Genomic DNA, 21,016 nt, shown 5'->3' on the forward strand with positions numbered 1-21,016 from the left:
AACTGCTTAACAGTGAAACATTAACAAGGTTAAATGCAGGCACTTGGACTTTGATGGGCAATCCCTGTGTGAGATGTTTGAGCTCTCTATTGTGTACCCAGAACATCCAGGCCTTTGAGTTGGGACCATATAGTCACAACACTCCCCACATGGCCTGTGAGAGAAAGGTGATGGTGGGTCACGTCCTAGTTCCTTCTTGCCTCTTAGGCAACATACTCCAGGCAGCAGCACCAGCAGCACCTAATCTGTCTGTTCCCAGCATATGTGAAATTAAAGCACTCATTTGACTGCAGTGTGTGGAGAGACCAGTCCTGCCGGTATTTCTCAGCAGACTGAGCTCCTCAGAGGCAAGAGACTGAGGACCAACTATTTTTTCACAGCCTGAGATACGGGGCTCAGCACTGGAGAGAATGGGACGTTTTGAACCTGCGCAGAGATGCATCTAACTGGGAGCCTGGAAATTAAGTGGTGAAGTGCTGTGGAGTTCAGGCTTCTCTCTGATTCTGTGATACTGGAAGACTTCTGGATCACAAATTTTATTCTGAGATTTTGATGTTCCCCTTTACGAACTTAGATGGTGTATTCAGCTGTTATAATTTAGCTCACCGGATTCCTCTAATTTACACTGCGGGAGAAGCCTGACAGAGATTGGCTTGGAAAAGCAGAAAGTACATATTTGCCCTGTCCTCAGCAATCACGGGGGAGCTGGAGCATAGAGCTGGACCACTTAGCCTGTAAGAGGATAAAAACCAATGCCAGAGAGACCACCTGAACTTCAAGCACAAAGTCAGCAGCTCCACAGGAGCAGAGGAAGTTGGCAAAATAATCTCTTACACATTAGTAATTTGAAAATGCGGTGACACTGTAGTTTTCCATGAGTCAGAGAAAATTAACCCATGCACAAAGGGGCTGAACAGTTTAAGATGGATCCCATCATAAATGGGTAAAAACCTGCAGTGCAGATAGAGCTTTTTCCTCAGCCCACATAGAACTTACTAACAGAACTGTATAACAAACATTTCAAATATTCAAATATTTCAGATTTCTGGCTAACTAAAGCATTTCTCCACAAATACATTTTTCAAGAAATGAATGTATTACTTGGCCAGCACTACTGACAAAGTATGCTTCTGATTTTGCAATCCCAGGTGTGCGGCTGTTAATGATATCAGATAAATTTGTGATCTTTAACTACAATATCCAGATTCCAGAAAGTTGAAACTCCCACGCTGCTTGGAACCATCATTTCAGTGCAGCCTGTTACATTGGAATGAAATGATTAAAAAACCCCAGCACAACAAAATCCATAAAAACCGCAAACACACGGAGAGATCTATTTCAGGAGTCTTAACTTATAACAAATCATTAGCACAAGATTGTCTAAACCCATGACTACACTTCACACTCTCAGTTTGTATAATTTTTAATGGAATCATCACACTGACAGCTCTACATTTAATATCAGCAGCTCATGCTATCAGAGCGTAGCAGAATATTTACAAAACCAGGATTAGAGGCGTCCCTCGACACCACAGTGAACTGCCAGGCCGTTCCAGTCTAATCCGTCTAGGCTCCCTGTACATCCAGAGCGATTCACCCCATGTCTGTAGGCACGCTCTGCTATCTGTAGAGAGCAATCCATCTCTCTTAGTACACACATCAGTGCTGGGGGGAATGAATTATACACTCTGGTGATGTATATTTCTTTTCACTGAGGAAGCCCACACAAATAATTTAAATTAAATGTCTGTAACAGCTTAAGTAAGGTGAGATGAATTACATACTATAACACCATCTTTCCTTCCCCCTCTTCTTCCACGTATTTAGAAAGATCACACAGGATTTACCGCCTTGGAGACATATAAGGATTATGGAGCACCAATTGGATTAATATGAAATTTTGAATTAGATGTTCACACCGCACAAAGTTTAGAAGTTGTATGTACAATAACTGATGTTTTGCCATCCTCTTTTTTGTTACCTGCTCGATGTAATTGATAAGGGAGTTCTTGTTGTCCTCCCAGTAGCCCTTCAGAGTTTCTTCAGGTGGGAATTTTTCACAACTAAGTTCCACGGTTATTTCAAAGCAGTTGCTGCTGAGGTAATTGAAATCCTGCATTCCTGCAAGGCCAGAAAAGAGCGTTAGCGATGCATTTTGCATTGTTCTGAAGTAAACAGAAGTAAAGGGGGGCATGGGAGATGCTGGGGCTGTTAAGAAAATAATAGCTATAAATACAGTTGGTGCGGTTCTATTTAATCAGCTTAGTTCTGAAATCAGTGGCATTAAATCAGAGAGACCAACAAGACAATTAATTCCCAAAAGCAATTTCTTCCCATGGGAAGTTTAGCAAAGACTTAACACTTGGCCTATATACTTCTACCTGATATTGTACCTGGCCTGTATACTTTTACCTGACACGTGCTTTTGGATAACTGACATATAAATTACTTTTTTTCCTCTTTGAGAACAGAAAATTATTTCCAAATATGGCTAAAATATTTCCAGATGAAAGTAAAAGGTGATCGCTTTGTAAACCAAAAATAATGACAATTAATTAGAAAGCAAATGAAACATGACAAAGTGCCCTTGAAAAAGAGGTTTATAAAGACTGGTCAAAAATGTGTGGGTTTGTTTTTTTTTCCTGAAAATATAGGGTTTTGATTTGGTAATATTTTACAGGAAAAGCATCTGTTTGCTAAGGGATATTCTTTGTCAAGCTTCTTGGCACAGATTCCAAGTATTTATGATTTTTCACAAAAAAACAACAACAAACAAACCCCAAAATCGAACTTCCTATGAACTTCATTTACACAGAAATTTTTCCATGGCTAGAGGTCTTTCCCACCCACTCAATGCCTCTGCAAAATTAATAATCAATACATTAAGAGAAACATCATTATTTATGCAACTTTAATCATAGGAATTTAAAAATATATACAGTAGCATCATCACTGAGAATAAAAACTTGATGGGAAAGATGTACTCTTTTACACTTCTGAGTCTCTCTTCTTACTACATGGAAATATTGGCTATTTTCTCAAATCAGTCAAGCAATAACCAAAGTGCTTTCCAGTTTTGTAACTGGATCAACCAGCTGGAGAGGGACTGTGGCTGTCCCCAGGAGGGTTATAAATATAATCTTTGCAAAAGCTGATGTAGAATTAGCGCTTGTCTTCCCAATCTATCTAGCTGGCAGAGCCAGTGGATTCTCAAATGGATGACTGAAAAGAAAAAGGCTACCAAGCATTTTGAGCACCCCCATAGAGGTCAATGAGGGATTTAAAAATGCTTCAAACACAGCTAATTCACTGAGCCCTATGTTACCCCATGCAAGCTACACATGTAGTCTCTTCACCGAAGCACCGGTGTTGTGCACTGGTCCAGAAATGTCCAGAGGGCTGATGTCATGCCCAAAGGAGAACACTGAGGGCAGTGAACAGATTGAGTCAGGTGGGATTTTGCCAACGTATTAGGGTGAATCTGTCTTCTGCCAACCAAGCAACGAAACTCCTAACTACTGATAGGAACAGGGACATTTCAGATTCCTAAAAGAACATTTTTATTTCAAAGCATTTTTTAAATGGCTGAAAAACGAGGACACAGAAGGCAAAGGTGCTCCTGGGAGGGATGGCTCTGATGTCCCACCAGGCGGAATGCAAGATGGACCATCCAGCAGTACACAGCGAGAGCGCGGCGGAGTCAGGAGTAAAATCCTGACAGCAGTGCTGACTGCCAGGCGTCTGTTCCAGACACTAGATAATGTTGTTTTTCTTGATTTTTGTCTTTCTTCTACAAGAAACATAGAGTCCATGAAGAGGAGAGCTGGGAGCCAAAGGCCGTGATGTAATTTTACTGCGGTGCCAACAACTCTTGACCGTTACTGCTCCAATTCTCTGGAAATTTTTCCCTCCCTGCCACCTCCCAAAGCAAGGTGATACTCAGGGATGCCCTAGTTTCTCAAGAACAGAATAAAGAAGCAATATATTTTCCAGTTTTGTGCACAATGTCCATATGCTATAGTTTTTTTCCCAGCTCCTGGCCTGGGCCACAGTCTGCATGTTGCTCCTGAAAAAATTCAGCTTGCATCACTGAGCTACAGGTGGTGATCTGAATCTCTGGGATGGAGAAAGGGGTGAAGATAGCCTAGATTTAAACTGTGGCCTACTACATCTAATCTGGAGAGCATCGGGCTGGCTACATACAATTTGCACTCTTTACCTGCCCATTCAATATGTCGATTAGGTGCAACATCCAAAAAAAAAAATCAATAAATTTCAAAAGATTTATTCAACATTGCAGCAACTTTGCTGCCACTGGTCAAGCTCTCCAACTGCCCTATTCCTTATTGTCATGCACATGGCATACATCACGTGCATCCACACCACCACACTCCCAAAGCCTCTCATTTTAATGAAGGATAGCACAAAACTAACTTTCTTGTACTTTAACAGGGACCACTCTCTGAAGATCAGAAAGGCTTAGCAGACCTCAGATGTAACTGATATTCATGCCCTTCACTGCCGACCATGAGTAGGACTTCTCTTTGAAACTGAGCAACAGAAACACTCCTCTGTTGCACTGCTCTACTGTCCTGAAGGACTACTGTGTCTCTATGTTAGTGCTCATATAGATAAGCTTAGAATATAGGATAAAATTAATTCTTCAGCTTTTAAACAAAGGAACTCCAACCTTCATGAAGAAAGTGGAGTGCAGGGTGTACTCCTGGCATCCAGGCATCAGATTACTTGGACTTTACATTTCAAGCACTAAGCTAGTTCAGCCTCTATACACATAAAGACAGTAGCTTTTAGCAGGACAGGATGATTTTGAGCCTTGTGTGTAACACGGAGAACATGTGCCCTCTACAAATGTCATTTAAAGTCCTAAAAAAATTTACCTAACGTTGCTTCCAAAACTGGTAACATGAAAGGGAATTCAAGTTAGGAACAAATTAATTGAGTGCCAAGAGTGATTTGAGAGTATCTGAAAATAAAGAGACACTTAAACAATAGCCTAATAGTACAGCAACGTAAGCTGCTTTGAAATGCTATTTTTGTAATGACATGAATCTGATTAGACTCAGGTGACACTGCAATGACAGAACAGGCATGTGGTTAGCTAGTAATTCATTGCTATCTGCTCTTCTCATTTATATTTCCAAATAGCTATTCCACACAAAAGGTACATTAAAAAAACATTATCAATGTTGAAAAGTTATGCACTCAACAGCTAAGGAAATGCCAAAATTAAAGCTGTCTGTGCAAATTTAATTTGGCTTTCCTGTGCATAAGTGAAATCATTACTTACATACTGGTAGGGAGAAGACCAGTTTTAAAAATAGCGTGGATTTTATTTACAGGTTTATTTTTCCCTGGGGTCTGGTGGCTAAAGGGCCTTTCCTGAACACAGAAGAATGACCTCTTTGCCTTTGCTTACTGCTCTCCGAAAAACCTACAAGGATCAACTAATTACTGGTGACAACCGATACAAAACAAGTGTAAGAGGCATCATGGTCTCAGATTTAGCACAAAGATGCTGTTGGGAGAGCTATATTCTCTGTGCCACTGCTCCACAGAAGAAAGTAACTACTAAGCAGGTAACGGCGAGAAAAACCTCAGAGCAAAGTGCATTAAGAGAGAAGCAAGTGTCAAATATTCCTGTACATTATCTGCTCTCTACACCCCAAAACCTGAATGGAGAACTGCCACCTTGCCTGAGGTTGATGAGGAAATCCTGAGGTTTGACAAGAAGGAAGGACAGAACGTGAAAGTAATGAAGACTTCATCCTTACTTTCAGTTTAAGACAAGGGCTGCTACCAGACTTTTCTGCCACCAGATGTTCAGCCTTCCTACTGAAAGAACCCATGTATTCAGACAAACATATGCAAAAGCAACCCATACTCACACAAGAGAACCACCCATGTATTATTCCTGCCTACTGAGGAACCAGTGAAGACTACTGCTGGCCCACCATGTGGTCGTGTCTTCTACAGAACGTAGAAGATCCTGTGGGCAAATGATATGGGCAAAGAAATTGATGCAGCACAACTGGGGGCACCATAATAAGCTCTACAGGGTGACAGCAACTTTAGTAATTTATTGGAAAGAAAAATCAGCCCTTCCTAGGTCAGAGCTCTTGGTCTGATGAAGTACTGTCAAAGGCAGGAGAGCACAGCCTCTCTCACTTAGCTCAGCTGTCCTCCACTCTCTCCTTTTTTCTTCCCTCACCACTGCTCTGCTAAAGCCGTGCACTCCTTTCTACAACAAACACAGCCCTAGCACCTATTCTCACCTATCATCTATCTCTATTCCCAGTCACACTGCTCCAGTTCTCCTCCTTTCTCTGTAAACTTGTGCCAAGTCCTCTTTTATCTTGCCTCCATTCAACCCAGGCAGATGACACAGTGATGCGAGCCTAACCTGCAGATGCCCACAGGACACTGAGCTACTCTCATGTCCCCTCACAGGACCCAGAACAGCCCACAGCCACCCAAAGGTGCAAACACTTGCCCCACCTTAGCTCCGAACCAGATCAGATGCCATGTAGACAAAGTCTTCAGAGAGTTTCTCTTGATAAATTCTGAACTCTGGTAAGGATATACAATGAAATACTTGTATTTCATTGCAATACAAATGGGTTTTCAATAGCTTATACCATTGCTAACTTTGAGTAAATTAACATATGGGTAGCAAAAGGTCACTGATACAACAGATAACTTACATGCCGCATTTCAGTTTCCAGACAGAGCTTTTCAGACTAAAGCTTCCAAGATAATTTTCAGTTGAAGTAAGAAATGCTTAGTTATTTTCTTTAGCACTAGACATGGAAACAACAGAACTGTTTTAGCTGAATTATTTTTGGGTTTTTAAGTCAGCCTGTGGCAAACATTACCACGGAGGTTCCGCTGAAAAGTCACAGCTTGCCAGCCGTTTTCTACACTTGGAAAAAAAAAATATTCATGCTTTATGGTCCAAAATATATTGTCATCTCTCTATTTTTTATTAGCTGCACCATATTAGGATCGTAGATCCTGGTTAGTACAAGGAATCCTGTCTACTAACTTCTGTGAGAACACATGAGAAGAAGAAAGGGCTCACTTGGGGAATTTGCAGGCTAACGTAAAATAAGATCCAAAAGGAGGAAATAATTCAAACTTTCCAACACGTTTTTCCAATGGAAAAATGTGCCTTTGGCATGTGCAGTTTAGTCAGAATCAAAGCATTTCATCAAAACAATGGAAAGACTGGGTCTTTATAGCATTTTCCTAAGGAAAGAAAGTTGAAGTTAAATATGTCCACGTTTTTATAGTTAATACTTAATATTTCATTAAGATAATTTTTGGACTGGATTGAAAGAAAATTTAACTATTAAAACTCTCAATATTTTGTTTATATTCAGGGTGTTTTCAAATTATGCAAACTCTGATTTGCCAAGGGTGTTTTAATGGTTCCAGTTTAAAGTCTGTGGAAAGCTTCACACAAAGGGCAATTTTTGCTTTTCAGTCACATTCAGAAATGTCAACATTTTACTTTACACCCCATCCCTGGTACCTGTGGTACCACAGCAGAGGAAACACGCTGCTCCTGCGAAGACTGGGGATAACAGCTCTAAGAATAAGCAGGTGATCACTGCTGTGCAAGCATTACCAGTCAATGTTCTGTTTCTAATTTCTTCATGAGCTTGATTATTTTCATCTTCTGGTACCCTCTTTACTGTAACAGGAGCAGAGTTAGGCTACAATCTATGCTGTCTAATGCTTTGAGAGATACCTATGCATTCCAGATAAAAAAATGTAAAATTCATTCAGACACTGTAAATGAATATTAAGAGTAAAGCAAATAATAAAGTTATCTGGTACAAATTGAAAAAGCCAATGCACAGGCAAATCACTCCAATGCAAGCTGAGTTTCTAGCTCAGAAATCCCCAGCTCAGTTTCACTCCAAAGTTTCATCCGAGTTTAGCAGATGAAGAAGAATTTAGATATCCCAAAACCTTATTGCCTCATTTTACAAAGAAAACAACATATCAACATTCTTAGTAAAAAGGAATGAAATGTTTCGTTATTTCAGGCTAGTCTTCTAGGCTTCTCCTGGAAAATTACTGCTGAAGCAGCCATAGTAGCTCTGCTGTTCCTCTTAGCACAGAAGTCTCTACCAAAGTCTAGGGGAACACTACCCGGGCAGGAATCACGGACTAATTAAGCCACAAAGTATGGAGATGCAAGTATCTTCACAGCTGGATTTTGTTCCCATGGAAATCAAAGGCCAAACTCCCATTGTCAATAACACTGCAAAATCAGGCCTCTCCACTTCTTTCAAGGTTGGATGCCTTCATCATTGAGGTTAAAACGAACAGTCAGTAGTCTGCTGTCTCTCATCAGGATTTGTTAGTGGATTTTTTTTTTTACTCTTTAAGAAAAAAAAAAAACCCAACAAAACAAAACCACGAACTCAAAAAACCTTAGGCTCTCACCATAGCATAGCAATCACTCACCTACTGTAGAACTATTAGATTTGCAATGACCTGAACCCTGACTGCAGAAACACTGTAGAAAAAGCAATAGAAGTGGAATATTTTAATAGGCATCACAGTGAGCTTAATGGGATTTCATAGATGTACTATGGTGAGTGATCAGCCTTTGATTTAGCCTTAACTGCACCCACAGTTGTGGATAACCTGGTGGTATTCCAGTCTGCAATTAAATCAGTGAAAACTAAGCTTAAAATAACCATCAGTGACACGAACCCCCACACAGCAGGGCTCACCTCCTGGGACGCTGTACCATGCACCGCCATTAGTTGTTCCATCCACAAAGCTGCTGTCATCTTCATTTTTACGACACGGTGGTCTGTTCGGATCAGACATAGCAGGATTGAAAGAAGAATAACTGCGAGCCAGGCTTTGAAAAATAGCATCATCAGGGCAGGAGCTGTATTCATGAGCACTCCCTAGGGAGGCAAGAAAGTCCAGGAACAAGGATTATTAAAAAGGGCAGTCATACCAACTGGGTTCACAACCTAGGTTACCAGCACTGCACGACAAGACTGCGCCTGGAAATCCTCTGTACATGGGTAAGTGTCCTACAGCATCACAAACTAATATAGCATTATCTTAATAACATTAACATCTCCCCAATACCTCATCAACTGCCTGTACCAGGTTGCCCCGTTATTAAGGTGACTATTCGTATCAGTCTTAATAGTTACGAAAAATAATAATTTAAAAGTGCACCACAAAATCTAAGCTATTGTAGGCTTTAGATATTTTCTTAGAAGAATACACAGTACATAGGCAAAGGTCTGTCTCTAAAGAGTTTTACAATCTGATATTAAAAGGATTTGCAACTAAACTTTGAGAAAGCAGATTGAAGGAAGAGAACCACAAACAATACCATCATATCATGACCATTTCAGTCATGTGCACATCCCCTAGGAGCAGAAATAAAAACCTAATATTGTCGTGTACTAAATGGTAACATCTCTGCCACAATGTGATCCTTTCTATATGGGACCAATACTGAGAAAGCAGAAACAATGATAGTTGTTTCTATTAGCACACTACCGCTTTCAGAAATTCATTTTTTAAAGGTGCAAGTAGAGAACCCTTAGATTATACAGGCAGCACAGAATCATAGAATCATTAAGGTTGGAAAAGACCTCTAGGATCATCAAGTCCAACCATCAACCTAGCACTACTATGCTTCTTAAACCATGATCCAAAGTGCCACATCTTTTAAATACCTCCAGGGATGGTGACTCCACCACCTCTCTGGGCAGCCTGTTCCAATGCCTGACCACTCTTTCAGTGAAGAAATTGTTTCTAATATCCAATCTAAACCTCCCCTGACGCAGCTTGAAGCCATTTTCTCTTTCTATCACTAGTAACTTGGGAGAAGAGACCAACACCCACCTCACTACAACCTCCTTTCAGGTAGCTGTAGAGAGCAATAAGGTCTCCTCTCAGCCTCCTCTTCTCTAGACTAAACAAGTCCCGCTCCCTCAGCTGCTCCTCATAAGACTTGTTCTCTAGACCCTTCACCAGCTTCGTTGCCCTTCTCTGGACACGCTCCAGCACCTCAATGTCCCTCTTGGTAGTGAGGGGCCCAAAACTGAACGCAGTATTCCAGGTGCAGCCTCACCAGTGCTGAGTCCAGGAGCACGATCACCTCCCTACTCCTGCTGGCCACACTATTCCTGATACAAGCCAGGGTGCTGTTGGCCTTCTTGGCCGCCTGGGCACACTGCTGGCTCATGTTCAGCTGGCTGTCGACCAACACCCCCAGGTCCTTCTCCGCCACACAGCTTTCCAGCCACTCCTCCCCAAGCCTGTAGCGTTGCATAGACACATCTCTCGTTTCAGTTAACAGGGTACAAACAGCCCCAGTTAATTTAAGAGCTAAGTTGCCTTGATTAAAATATCCGAGGGACTATGATTCTCTCAGGTATTACATCATTTTTGTGATGTAACTCTACTGAAACAGACCATCATCTTCAAAACTAGAAAATATGGTCATACAGTGACTGGCTTTAAACATGTGATTAATATGCTAAAATAAGTCATTGCAATGCAATGACATGATGTTTGCAAAATGGACCTTAGGTAGCGCTGAAATAAATATAGAATGTAATCTCCTACTCTTTCATTTTATCTTCTATTACATACCACTCCGAGTCTCATCATAAGGATAGTTTGCAACCAGGTCTCCTCCATGAAGATTCGCAGAAAGCACAAAGGGAATATCCATAATCCAGTGAATGACACCTTTTGTTTCAGGAGCAAGCTACAACAAAATAGCATTACCAGCAGTTACAAACTGATAATTCAACGTAGAAACTTATTCAGTTATATAAAGTGGGCTTAATTATTACCACATATATTGTGCAAGACATTTAAATGAATATCAATTTTATTTTGGCTTCAGAGAGAACTGAATCAGTCCTTTACACCAGATTTATCATTATATTAAGTAGATTAATGTGAGTCTAAAACTGGTGTAAATTAATTCAGAATGAGACCACAAATAAAGCAATCTCAATCTTTTACTTCTTCCCATTAGAGCTAAAAAAAGCCTATCAAATTTTAAATCAAGGAAAAGAAACTTAATTCAAAATAAATGGTGGTAGGATGCAGTCTATTCTCTGCATGGAAAGTAGAATTACTTCATCTAATAATCTGAATTTGAAGACAGAATATTGCCTCCATCCTATGGGACTGCAATCACAACACTATATTTTCTAGAACCTCCTCTGCGAGTAAACACAAGAATATAAAAATCCCTCCAGATATATGCCTGTATATTTAAGGCTTAAGCTTAACAAAAAATGCATGTGTTATACGTGAGAATAGCTATCTAGCCAGCAATGTAATTAAGCACAAAACACAAGTGAATTTCTGAAATTATAAAAATGCAGAATATCTGCAAGAATAGCTTCTAATCAAAGGAGAAGGCCACACAATCTCTGGCCTTAAAAATAAAACATGTTTTGAGTGAGGAACTGTCTAAGGATTAAGCAATATGGATCAAAAGGATTTACTGTAAGAAGCCATTTTGAGAAAAACTTCAAGAAGCAACAGACAGATAAATTTAACAAAATATTTAGAAGAACATGAGTCACAAAAACCATACACACAGCTCTCAGAGGCTGCTACATATCTGCTCGCACAACAGGGAAGAGATGGGCATGTAAGTAACCCACTCTTCAACCCCTACTTACCTTAGGATTCTGGTCCACGGCTTTTTTCATGTTTTTCAGCAGATGGTTGTTTGGGCCACCTTCTTTCTCATTAACATAGACTATTCTATCAAGATCAGGGAAATTTCGGTTTAGATCTATCCCTTGGGCATTACTTCGACCAACAAACCAGTCTTTAAGTTCACCAGGCTGAATGAGGAAAGGGAACAGAAAGAGATTACATATCAAGCTTTATATGGGTATCTTTAGCCATACAAATTTAAATAACGGGTTTATTTCTCATTTTCTTGAGCATAAGAAGGGATCATGTAAGAGTAAAAAGTTCTGAAGCACCAAGAGCAAAGCCACCCCTATTGCTTCCCAGAGCTCTGTGGGAATAAAACTAACCTCTGTTTCACTGAGAGTCTCAGAGGAGACGATCATTCTCATAGTGGCACATCTGGACTAAGGATGAACGAAATTACCAGCATCGTCAGATTTTTCAGTGCCTGCTGAGTCTTCCCCTGAGACCTGCCTTTTCCCCATTGCTTCATGCCTATGCTCATGAATTACAGACCTCATTTTAGTGAGCCTCAGGGCAGCTGTGTGTTTACCAGCCAGCCGCAAGGAATGTTTGTACTTGTTACAAAGTTCCTCTGAATAGCTTCAAGGTAAAGAAGGACTTTAACTTTTATTTATCTAATATTTTTATTTTTATGGTGTCTGTCAGCTTTGTTCACTGCAATGGTGACACTGAATAAAGGTACTCTGAGAATTTTTGCAAAAATCTTTTCTTTAAGCTGATTCCCTAAAGTATTTTTTGGGTTGCATTAACGAAATGCTTTCAGAGCACATAGTTTTCCCTAGCTTGTCTCTCTGTGCTTTCAGTACTCTGTAAAGTAGGTTTAGTTTGATAACTGGTTTTAATCTTGGGGTATATTGAACCTATTGTCACACACAGTGCACAGGATCAAGATACTTCTGAATTAGAGTAACAGTGACACTAAAGCAAATTGTATTATAAATCATAGGTAATTTTTAAGGCAATCCTGTAAAAGCAAGTGTACTTTGACTAAGGAGCAAAAGTTTCAAATTATATTATAACAGAATCTCTATCGAGAGGGATTTCAAACAAGTAGAATACTGCACCAATTTGAGGGCAGCTTCTGCTTCATTGCCACAAGAGGGAGACATACGACCGCGTATGGTTTGAGAGAGTTCCGTGGGTTTGGGTTTTTTTTGAAGACTTCATGAGAATCAGTTTAATCAAGTTCTTAATAAGATTTGGCTTATTTAATCATAAAGAAATAGTCACACAAAAAGATTCAACATTTCCCTATTAATTTAAAAAATAAATACACCTTGTAAAAGAAGAAAAATCTTATTTTTGTTTAGAATATCACACGCACCGGAAGCTGCATGTAACAGGGTCCTATTCAGCCTCTATTTGCTAACTATGCTTTAACACATTACATGTTTCTTGACTGAGTCGTCATCCTAAAATACATGCTAAATTTTCTTGACTAATAGCTTGAAGTACCTCATGCCTGAAATTTAGAGTTATTCATATTAAAAAGATGGCTCACAAAGTTTGCTTGTTTGGGGATCAAGCTCTGATGAATGTGAATAATTCATTTAAGTGCACCTACATGAGAATATTCTTAAAGGAAATATCAACTTTCCCTTTTCTACCACTTTTGAAACATCATGTATTGCTAGAAGTTACTTGTTTAGGAAACAGCTCAGTCAGTGAACTTAGATGAATGAATATGCATGAAACATTATCACCATTAGATTTTAAAATACAGTAAACTCACTTACAAAAGAGACAGCTTTTTCTTGATAACCCAAGCATAAAATCCTCCTTGTTAAACAGAACAAGCCTACTGTACCATTAGAAGTACTTCAGTTATGTTGTTCCATTCAACAATCACCACCAGGGGTTCGCGTATCTGTAAAACTGCTAGTCCAAGTGTCATTATGATTCTAAGGTTGATATAGACTTTGGTAACTATTCTTATATATGTAACATTACAAACCTGGGACGCTGCCTTCTCAAAGCCATCTGGGTTCAAAGATGGCATGATATGGATACGTGTGCTGTGGATCAAGTTGATAATAGTTTCATTTCCTTTCTGGTATTCATTACACAAGTACTGAGCCAAGAAGATAAGCAACTCCCTTCCGACAGCTTCATTCCCATGCATATTCCCAACATATTTAAATTCTGGTTCTCCTGCAAGAAAAAGGAAGAACACGTCTTAGAACAACACACAAAAATCACCCATGGACTGGATCACACAGCACACCTGAGATGTGCGCACCACTATTAGTACAACTGGTCATAGATCCCAAGAAGCTACAAACCTCCTTCAGAAAAGCGGATTTAGGTTTTTTCCTAAACTCTGACTAAACAAATAGGAATTTATACTCAGCTCTTTGCTGAAGGCGGAGAAGGAATACCAGAGGACAACAGAGCATGCCAAAATAAATGTTAACCACTGTCATTAACATTACTCTCTTGAGAACTAATGCAACTGATGCCTCAATGCTACAAAAGGGTGTCTTGATTAGGTAGTTTTTAAATATATAAATTGACAGTAACAGAGCTTCTTATCTTTAATGTTTTTTTCAACACGAGGTTAAGCTTATCACACTTCACATGCATTAAACTGCAGTTCTTTTACCAGAGCAACAGCTGTTGGTCCTAGTGATCTGAAAAATCTTATTCAGCAGTTGCTTTGCATAGACTGCTTAGACTTCATGAAGCAAGTGCAGCAACCTAACTCATAAAATTAAACATTCCATCTAACATTCCAATAAACATTCCAGCATTATGCAACTATTTAATGTTGATTTAATGTATATTGTATATTTATATATATTATTAAGTATTCAATACATATTGTCTATATATTCATATATGTTCAATATATTAATGAGTAGTTCAATATTTCCAATTGCTCATTAGTCACATTCTCATGACGCTAGACATGAAAAACACAGAAGTCTTACAGAACTGCGAAGGATGTACCTTTTAAAAGACTATGTTTTGGGCCCTAATTCCAGAGAAGTTTTAGTATAATATAAATATCTGAAAGAGATTAAAAGGATTGTCCTGGAACTAAAATGACAAATGTGTTGTTTTCTGTGTTGAATCTCTTTTTTCTTAACTTTTTCCTTTTTAAATGCAGCTCTGGTGATTCTATGCTCTGAACAGTCTTTGAACACACTTTACAATAGCCTTTAGCACTATCACAGGGGCAAATTCAAGCCAGGAAGAGTGTTACACAAAGGAGAACTTAAATAATTGCTAATCAAGCACACAGCCGTATCTACTTATGACTCTTCAGTCTGTTCTTGTTAACCTTAATCCAGTAATAAGATGCTAGCAGGCAGAGGGCTATTAATACCATGGCTTCTTTTCTTCCAACTAAGATGGTTTTGTATGGATTCATCCGTGAAATTTTTTGTCAGACAGGTTAAAAAGTTTTCTAGTTTCAGTGAAATAGCTTCATTTTATGTGAGAGACACAATACCATTACTTGACTAGAAACCTCCATTTCCCCTTTTGGCATTGAGCTCCTATTCACTGTTTTTTCCTTATCTGTTAATACCACAGAATGCAAGAGCTCTAATCATCAAGACTATGCAGTCAAGCTGATCCCATTAAAACAGATGGATACTATTTAATAAAATACACAGCACTGCACATCACAGAGTCTCATAATTAGAATACTCATGCATACGTATATCGGCATGTTACTTATGGGAAAAGCGATTCACAAACTAACAGGCAAATTTTTTACCGTGGTAAACACGAACATGGTTGCGTTTTGCATTTGTGGTTCTCCCTAGGAACCAGGCTTCACTAAGGAAGCCTGAAAGAGAAATCGTTTCTCCTGAATCCCAGCCCTATGCATTAATCACTTGCCTTTCTCTCCCACTTGAATTTTACCGGCCTGGTTCAAATGAAGAAACAGAAACATATGTTTCCCATACAGTGCTGCTTGCCTCTCTCCCCAAAGAATCATTAACGGTGTTTAGAAGGGTTCATGAAAACAGGCACAGAGTCTACAGTGAATGAAGAGTACAGCCTCAGCTACAGCATATCTTCAGTGGTAATGACCCATCTCAAATGAGTATTAAAAGCTAAAAGGAGTTAATGAAGAGGTAAAGACAGTCACTGGAAATTTGGGAAATCTTTCCTATGAAAAGTGATTGAAGAGACCAGCCCCATTTTCCTTAGGAAGAATAACAGGGGACAGTCAAAAATACCAACCATTATGGTATGGAGGAATTGATCTGGAAGGCAGTACTTCCCTACACCACAATACAAGAGACAGTGATTTTCAGTGAAAGGGAACAATGGTCATTTTCAGACTGATAATGAAAAATAACATTACTTAAAACACAAAGTGTGAAAGGAGTAGTCAAAGAATCCTGTTGGCAGTGAGGTATCAGCAGAACACCAAGTTTTGCTAGCAAACCAAGAGTTAAAAAACTGATCCAAAAGTGAACGCAAAAGAATGAAAAGGGAAAGATAACAGAGAGCTGAATAACAGCCCTGCTTCAAAACTTAACTTTGTGTTCAGATTTTAGCTCCCCTCGGCATTTTCTTACACTTCTCTACAAAGCACAGAAATCCATCTACTGATCCTCTGGCTGCGGAGAACAAGGCCGAGCAGTCCACGTGCATGGGAACTGTTCTCTGTCAGCTCCCCAGCGCTGCCCATTTTCTCACCTCTGGGCACAGCCGTTGAAGAAATACTGGGTTTCTGCTCAATATCATAAGATATTGAATTTCAGACTGCATCTGACAATTTTAGGAAAACTTCATCATTTCAATAGTGTAATTTACATCTAAAAGAACAATGCAAAAAATGGGTCCTTCTCATATCTAAACTTTGCAGCTGCTCCAAGAGAAACAAACTTGATTTTTACTGTTTATTCCAGCAGAAACAAATTAGTGCTACAAGCTGACTGCAGGGGAATTAGCAGTTTGCTCATTAGCTGTCCATGCCCACCACAGGCAAAGCCAGGGAGTCCATTCTGAAAAAAGGGACAATGTTGCTAAAGCCATTAGTTATCATCACAGTGCCCAAAAAGCCACGGGAGCTTCCACAGGCTGCTATCTGCTGATATAACTTTGAAGTTAATGAAGCGCTTAATTTGCATTTGCATTTCAGCCTTTCAGGTTAAAGACTCCAACTCAGGGTGTACCTTCTGGAAACCTTTTTTTGGAGTCACTTTTACTTAAATCCTTTCCTAACAATCTTTTTCTCTAGGACAATGAAGTCCAAGCTGGAGGGCCACTGCTCTGCTGGCGGAGTTAACCAAACCCAGCTGCCTGAGTTTTAGTGAATGACTCTGCAATGCTGCCAGCATCCCAGGCCCACTATGGCTCCCAAAGGAACCGGCTCCTCCTTCTTCAGCCCCATGGGCTAACACGGATACCTCATATGCTCAGGATGCCAGCTATCCAGTCCTTAAGCCAACACTCCTCACTTTATGGGTTCCCTGGTCTTTTCATTGAGTATCTCCTGCCACACCATCTCCAAAAGCTTCAGGCTGTTCTGGAAAACAGCCTGCCCCATGGGGAAAATAGCCTTCAGTCACCTCTTGCTAGCATGTTACTTAGCTAGAGGAAGAGCTGCTTTTCCCATTAATCCTTCAGAAGCCATTTAATGCAGACTTTAATCACCCTTCATAGGATTCTGTGACTGTAACTGTCTCACAGAATTATTTTTTTATGAAAAGACTCTGTATATCTCAATTTGATGATGAACTTCTCAACGGGATCTCCAAATCAGTAGACACACTCCTGGTTCCACTGCAGAGAACTGGAGATAGGTTTAAGGGAGAAGCAGCATGAAGAAATAGAACTGTTTTTTCTCATTTATATGACCCCCTTATTTGACGCCCATAAAAAAGGGAAAATTGTTTTAATGGATTCCCATGGTCCGGGATATGACGAACACAAAGGAGTATTTCTGTTGTTTGAATACTTAAAGTTCTTATTTAGTTTTATTCATTTTTCTGACAATCTTTTTGAACTATAATCTCTCATTCACAATAGCAAAAGTATGTCTTGTGTAACAATGTAAGCATGACATTTGTAAATGCTTAAACCTAATTTCAGCCCAGGTACAGAGGTTTGTGATAACGAATGAATGCGTGGACACTAACATCTTTCGGGGCAAGTCATAAGAAATGAAATGCAGCAATCAAGTTTATAAATACCTCAGTATCCCTGGTGAAACCTATGTCATCACATCATTATGGCTTTTAGAAGGCTTTTACATCTCTCTCAGATTGACTGCGTGGTACATTACAACCTGATAAACGATTGAGGAAAAAGTATTTTAAAACGTCGTGCCTTTCTGGTGCCTGACAAACGTTGTGAAATGTCACCATTTGCCTCTGTAGTTACTGTCAGATAAGGTCTTCTCCAGTTTCCTAGGAATAGCATGTACATCATTAATATTAGACAGGTCATCCAATTAAAGATGACTAACCACTGCCATTTTCAGGTCAGGCTGAATTTGTACAGTAAAGATGGTAATTTTCTAAAACATAGGAACAAAAAGTTTAGCACCAGCTAATTATATATATTGAGTCAAGGTAATGTCACGCTACCTGTCATGGTCTAATGTCAAGCAGTTAACCTTAAAATGTACAGTATTTCACTCATGGAAGTGCAAGCCACATGGAAGAAAAAAAATTCTCTCCTGGAAAGTTTACATGCTTAATAAACTGTTCTGCAAATCAGCCTCAAATACCCTCAAAAACTAGAGTCCTTCTGCTTTCCTGTATTTCTTACAGAAAAGCCAGTATTGTTCCTGAAATAACACACTTAGTGTTTTTGATTACTTACAGTTGCTTGTCATTGTTGTTACAGCAATCAGTGAACTTTTCTTGTAGATAAATGGCATGGAAAATCTCAGAACCCCTGCTGGCAAGAAGTTAATTCATTAAATGTGATTGAAGACTTTCTTATGCTCTACATTTTTGTTAGTAGTTCAAAGATAAATAAATTCTCTGAGATTAACTACATGGAAAACCAAGGATTTGGGTGTCTCCTTTGAATATGAAAAAGGTAAGAGAGGGAAAGAAGAAAATAAATGAGAAGGTGAGATTGAAAAGTGAAAGAATTAGAAAATTTAGATTCCTAACAACCTATAAACTAAATGTCTACCACCTGCCTCAACAGCATTTCAGTAGAAATGTTGACCTCCACAGCTTGTGTGAGAACAGTATTGAAAGACAGAACTGCAATGCAGTATTAGTTTCTAAATCATTGTATAGGCCTTATATCATTTTAGGGCGACATTTACTAAGATGTAGCATTGGTCTCACCTTGCTGAAAGAGAAACTACTGGAAGTTTCACAGGTGGCTTACATGAAAGGAGAAATGGGTCAACACTGAAGGCCTTTGAAAAATCCAGTCTTTTACTTTCTTGCCATTAACTGATAGAAAATACAGTGAGAAGAAAACGAGAAGAAAAGAAAATCAAGGCTCTCTTGGCAATCTCCTGCTTTTAAAAAAGGCATGCATTTTTTAACAGCTATGATTCAGTAGTGGTCTCAAGCTCTTTCTGGATATTTTCATAATTATTTGAATGCAACTGCTTAAAATGTCTGTACAGCACATTAAACCTGGAGCGAAAGGTCTCAAAGAATAGCTATGTTTGTGCTGGCCTTGACACGTACAGATTAAGACGTGATCTCCATTCTACTCAGTGGAAGGTCTGTCGGTTCAGCTTCAAAAAAGGATCTTATATGTCTTTGCGCTGGAAATGGAGTTCTCCAGACAGATTACCTCATCCTCAAGACAGTTATTTCCACCAAAAAGGTTCTGCATGACTCGATGTTTTCTTCAGGTTTCCAACAGCCCACTCTCCCCCCTGCAGATACAGGACTTGGCAGAGCCTCCCACAAGAAGTGGGCAAAGCATCTGCTCGGCTCCCCCAGTCCCCACCTACAGCTCTTCGCTGGCTCATCCCGATGCTGATTTTTCCACAACGCCCTGCCCTTACATCTGAAGCCTTGCACAGTGTAGTCTGGTATTTTGGGTAAAGCCCACTTCTTTACCAGAGAGTAGAACAGGTTTTGCCTACTAGATTTGTGTTACTGCGCACAAACTGATGGTGCTATCTAACAGAATTGATGACGATTCTTTAAATCATAACAAACCATTTGGAAAGCAAAACAAGTTTACTTATTTAACCAAAACCCTTAATAAGAAACACTGAAATGTGATATGCACAAACCCCTGATTTTCTGTGTTAAAAAGCGCTCTCTGAAGTTCAAACCAGATTCAAAATTCAACAAGATTTTAGAAGTAACAAATAGCCATATATACACACACAACTGGATTAACCAGATTAGTTTTACACTGCATTGCATTTTTCATGCTCTAGACAAACTGAATAGGACTTTGCATTTACAGAATTCATTACAGCGTTACAGTGGCAGGTATTGTTAGCTCAGCATTGAAGAGGAGATTCCTCTGAAGCCAAATATGAAGTGGACTGTCCTGAACCATCCCTACCGGTCTGTGGCAGAGTACAAGATGTACATTTTTTCACCTCCCAGCTCTTACTGCGAGGAGAAAACCCAGACCAAAACATACCCCGGGATTCTTTATGAAGGACGCTGGCAGTACAGAGATGACACAAGTTAACTCTCTACATGTCCACTGCAATGCTGGGTGTGGGATACAACTGACTGAATTAGTCTTTTCCACTGTGCTCACTAAGAGGGGGACTTTTCCACTTATAACTACGTGTGACCAAGTGAATTTTCATTTCAAAGACACTCACTGTATCCCTCCAGTTTCGGTTGGCACGTAGAGCAAAGATACTTCTTTAAACCATCATCAAAACAGACCTTCTGATGAAGAGGAAGTTGATATATAATTAGATGTGTATTTATGATGGTTCCTCATCAGGTTCACTTACCAAGCTTTCTTCAGCAAACTTTAGAATCAGCTTTTTCACTTCAACTATGAAGTACCTGCCTGCCATCAGAGTACTTCAAAAAGACTTAGCTTGTCTACTTCATTCCTTTTGCATGCAACAAATACACAGTAAATTTCAAAGCTAAACTAGTTCAAATGCCTCCTACCAGCTGGAGACACATTTGGGCTCTGCTTTTCCTCATCCTCTTTTCATGAAGACAAGAAATAAAAGTCAGAAATAACCCATTTATATCCAGATACCAGACTCTAAAGTCAAAGAGGTAGGCAGAAATGCTGGACAAAAAAGGTGAAGAAACAAAAGTAGCTCTCCCTTTTTACCAAAAATAAACAAAAAAGTCAATGAAAAGGTGTAAATAAT

General features: G+C 39.5%; 1 protein-coding gene across 1 annotated transcript in view; it reads right to left on the reverse strand.

Annotated features, from left to right (window-relative positions):
- Positions 1 to 21,016, reverse strand: part of CPE (carboxypeptidase E) — a 59,970-nt gene that overhangs the window by 6,279 nt on the left and 32,675 nt on the right. The window contains exons 2-6 of the mRNA XM_064449760.1: positions 13,715 to 13,911; positions 11,718 to 11,885; positions 10,666 to 10,783; positions 8,769 to 8,951; positions 1,982 to 2,121 (exon numbers count right to left, since the gene is read on the reverse strand). Of these exons, the coding sequence (XP_064305830.1) occupies positions 1,982 to 2,121; positions 8,769 to 8,951; positions 10,666 to 10,783; positions 11,718 to 11,885; positions 13,715 to 13,911 (806 nt within the window). The remainder of the gene's footprint in view (positions 1 to 1,981; positions 2,122 to 8,768; positions 8,952 to 10,665; positions 10,784 to 11,717; positions 11,886 to 13,714; positions 13,912 to 21,016) is intronic.

This window comes from Phalacrocorax carbo, chromosome 4 (assembly GCF_963921805.1).
Source record: "Phalacrocorax carbo chromosome 4, bPhaCar2.1, whole genome shotgun sequence".
In the NCBI taxonomy this organism is placed as follows: domain Eukaryota; kingdom Metazoa; phylum Chordata; class Aves; order Suliformes; family Phalacrocoracidae; genus Phalacrocorax; species Phalacrocorax carbo.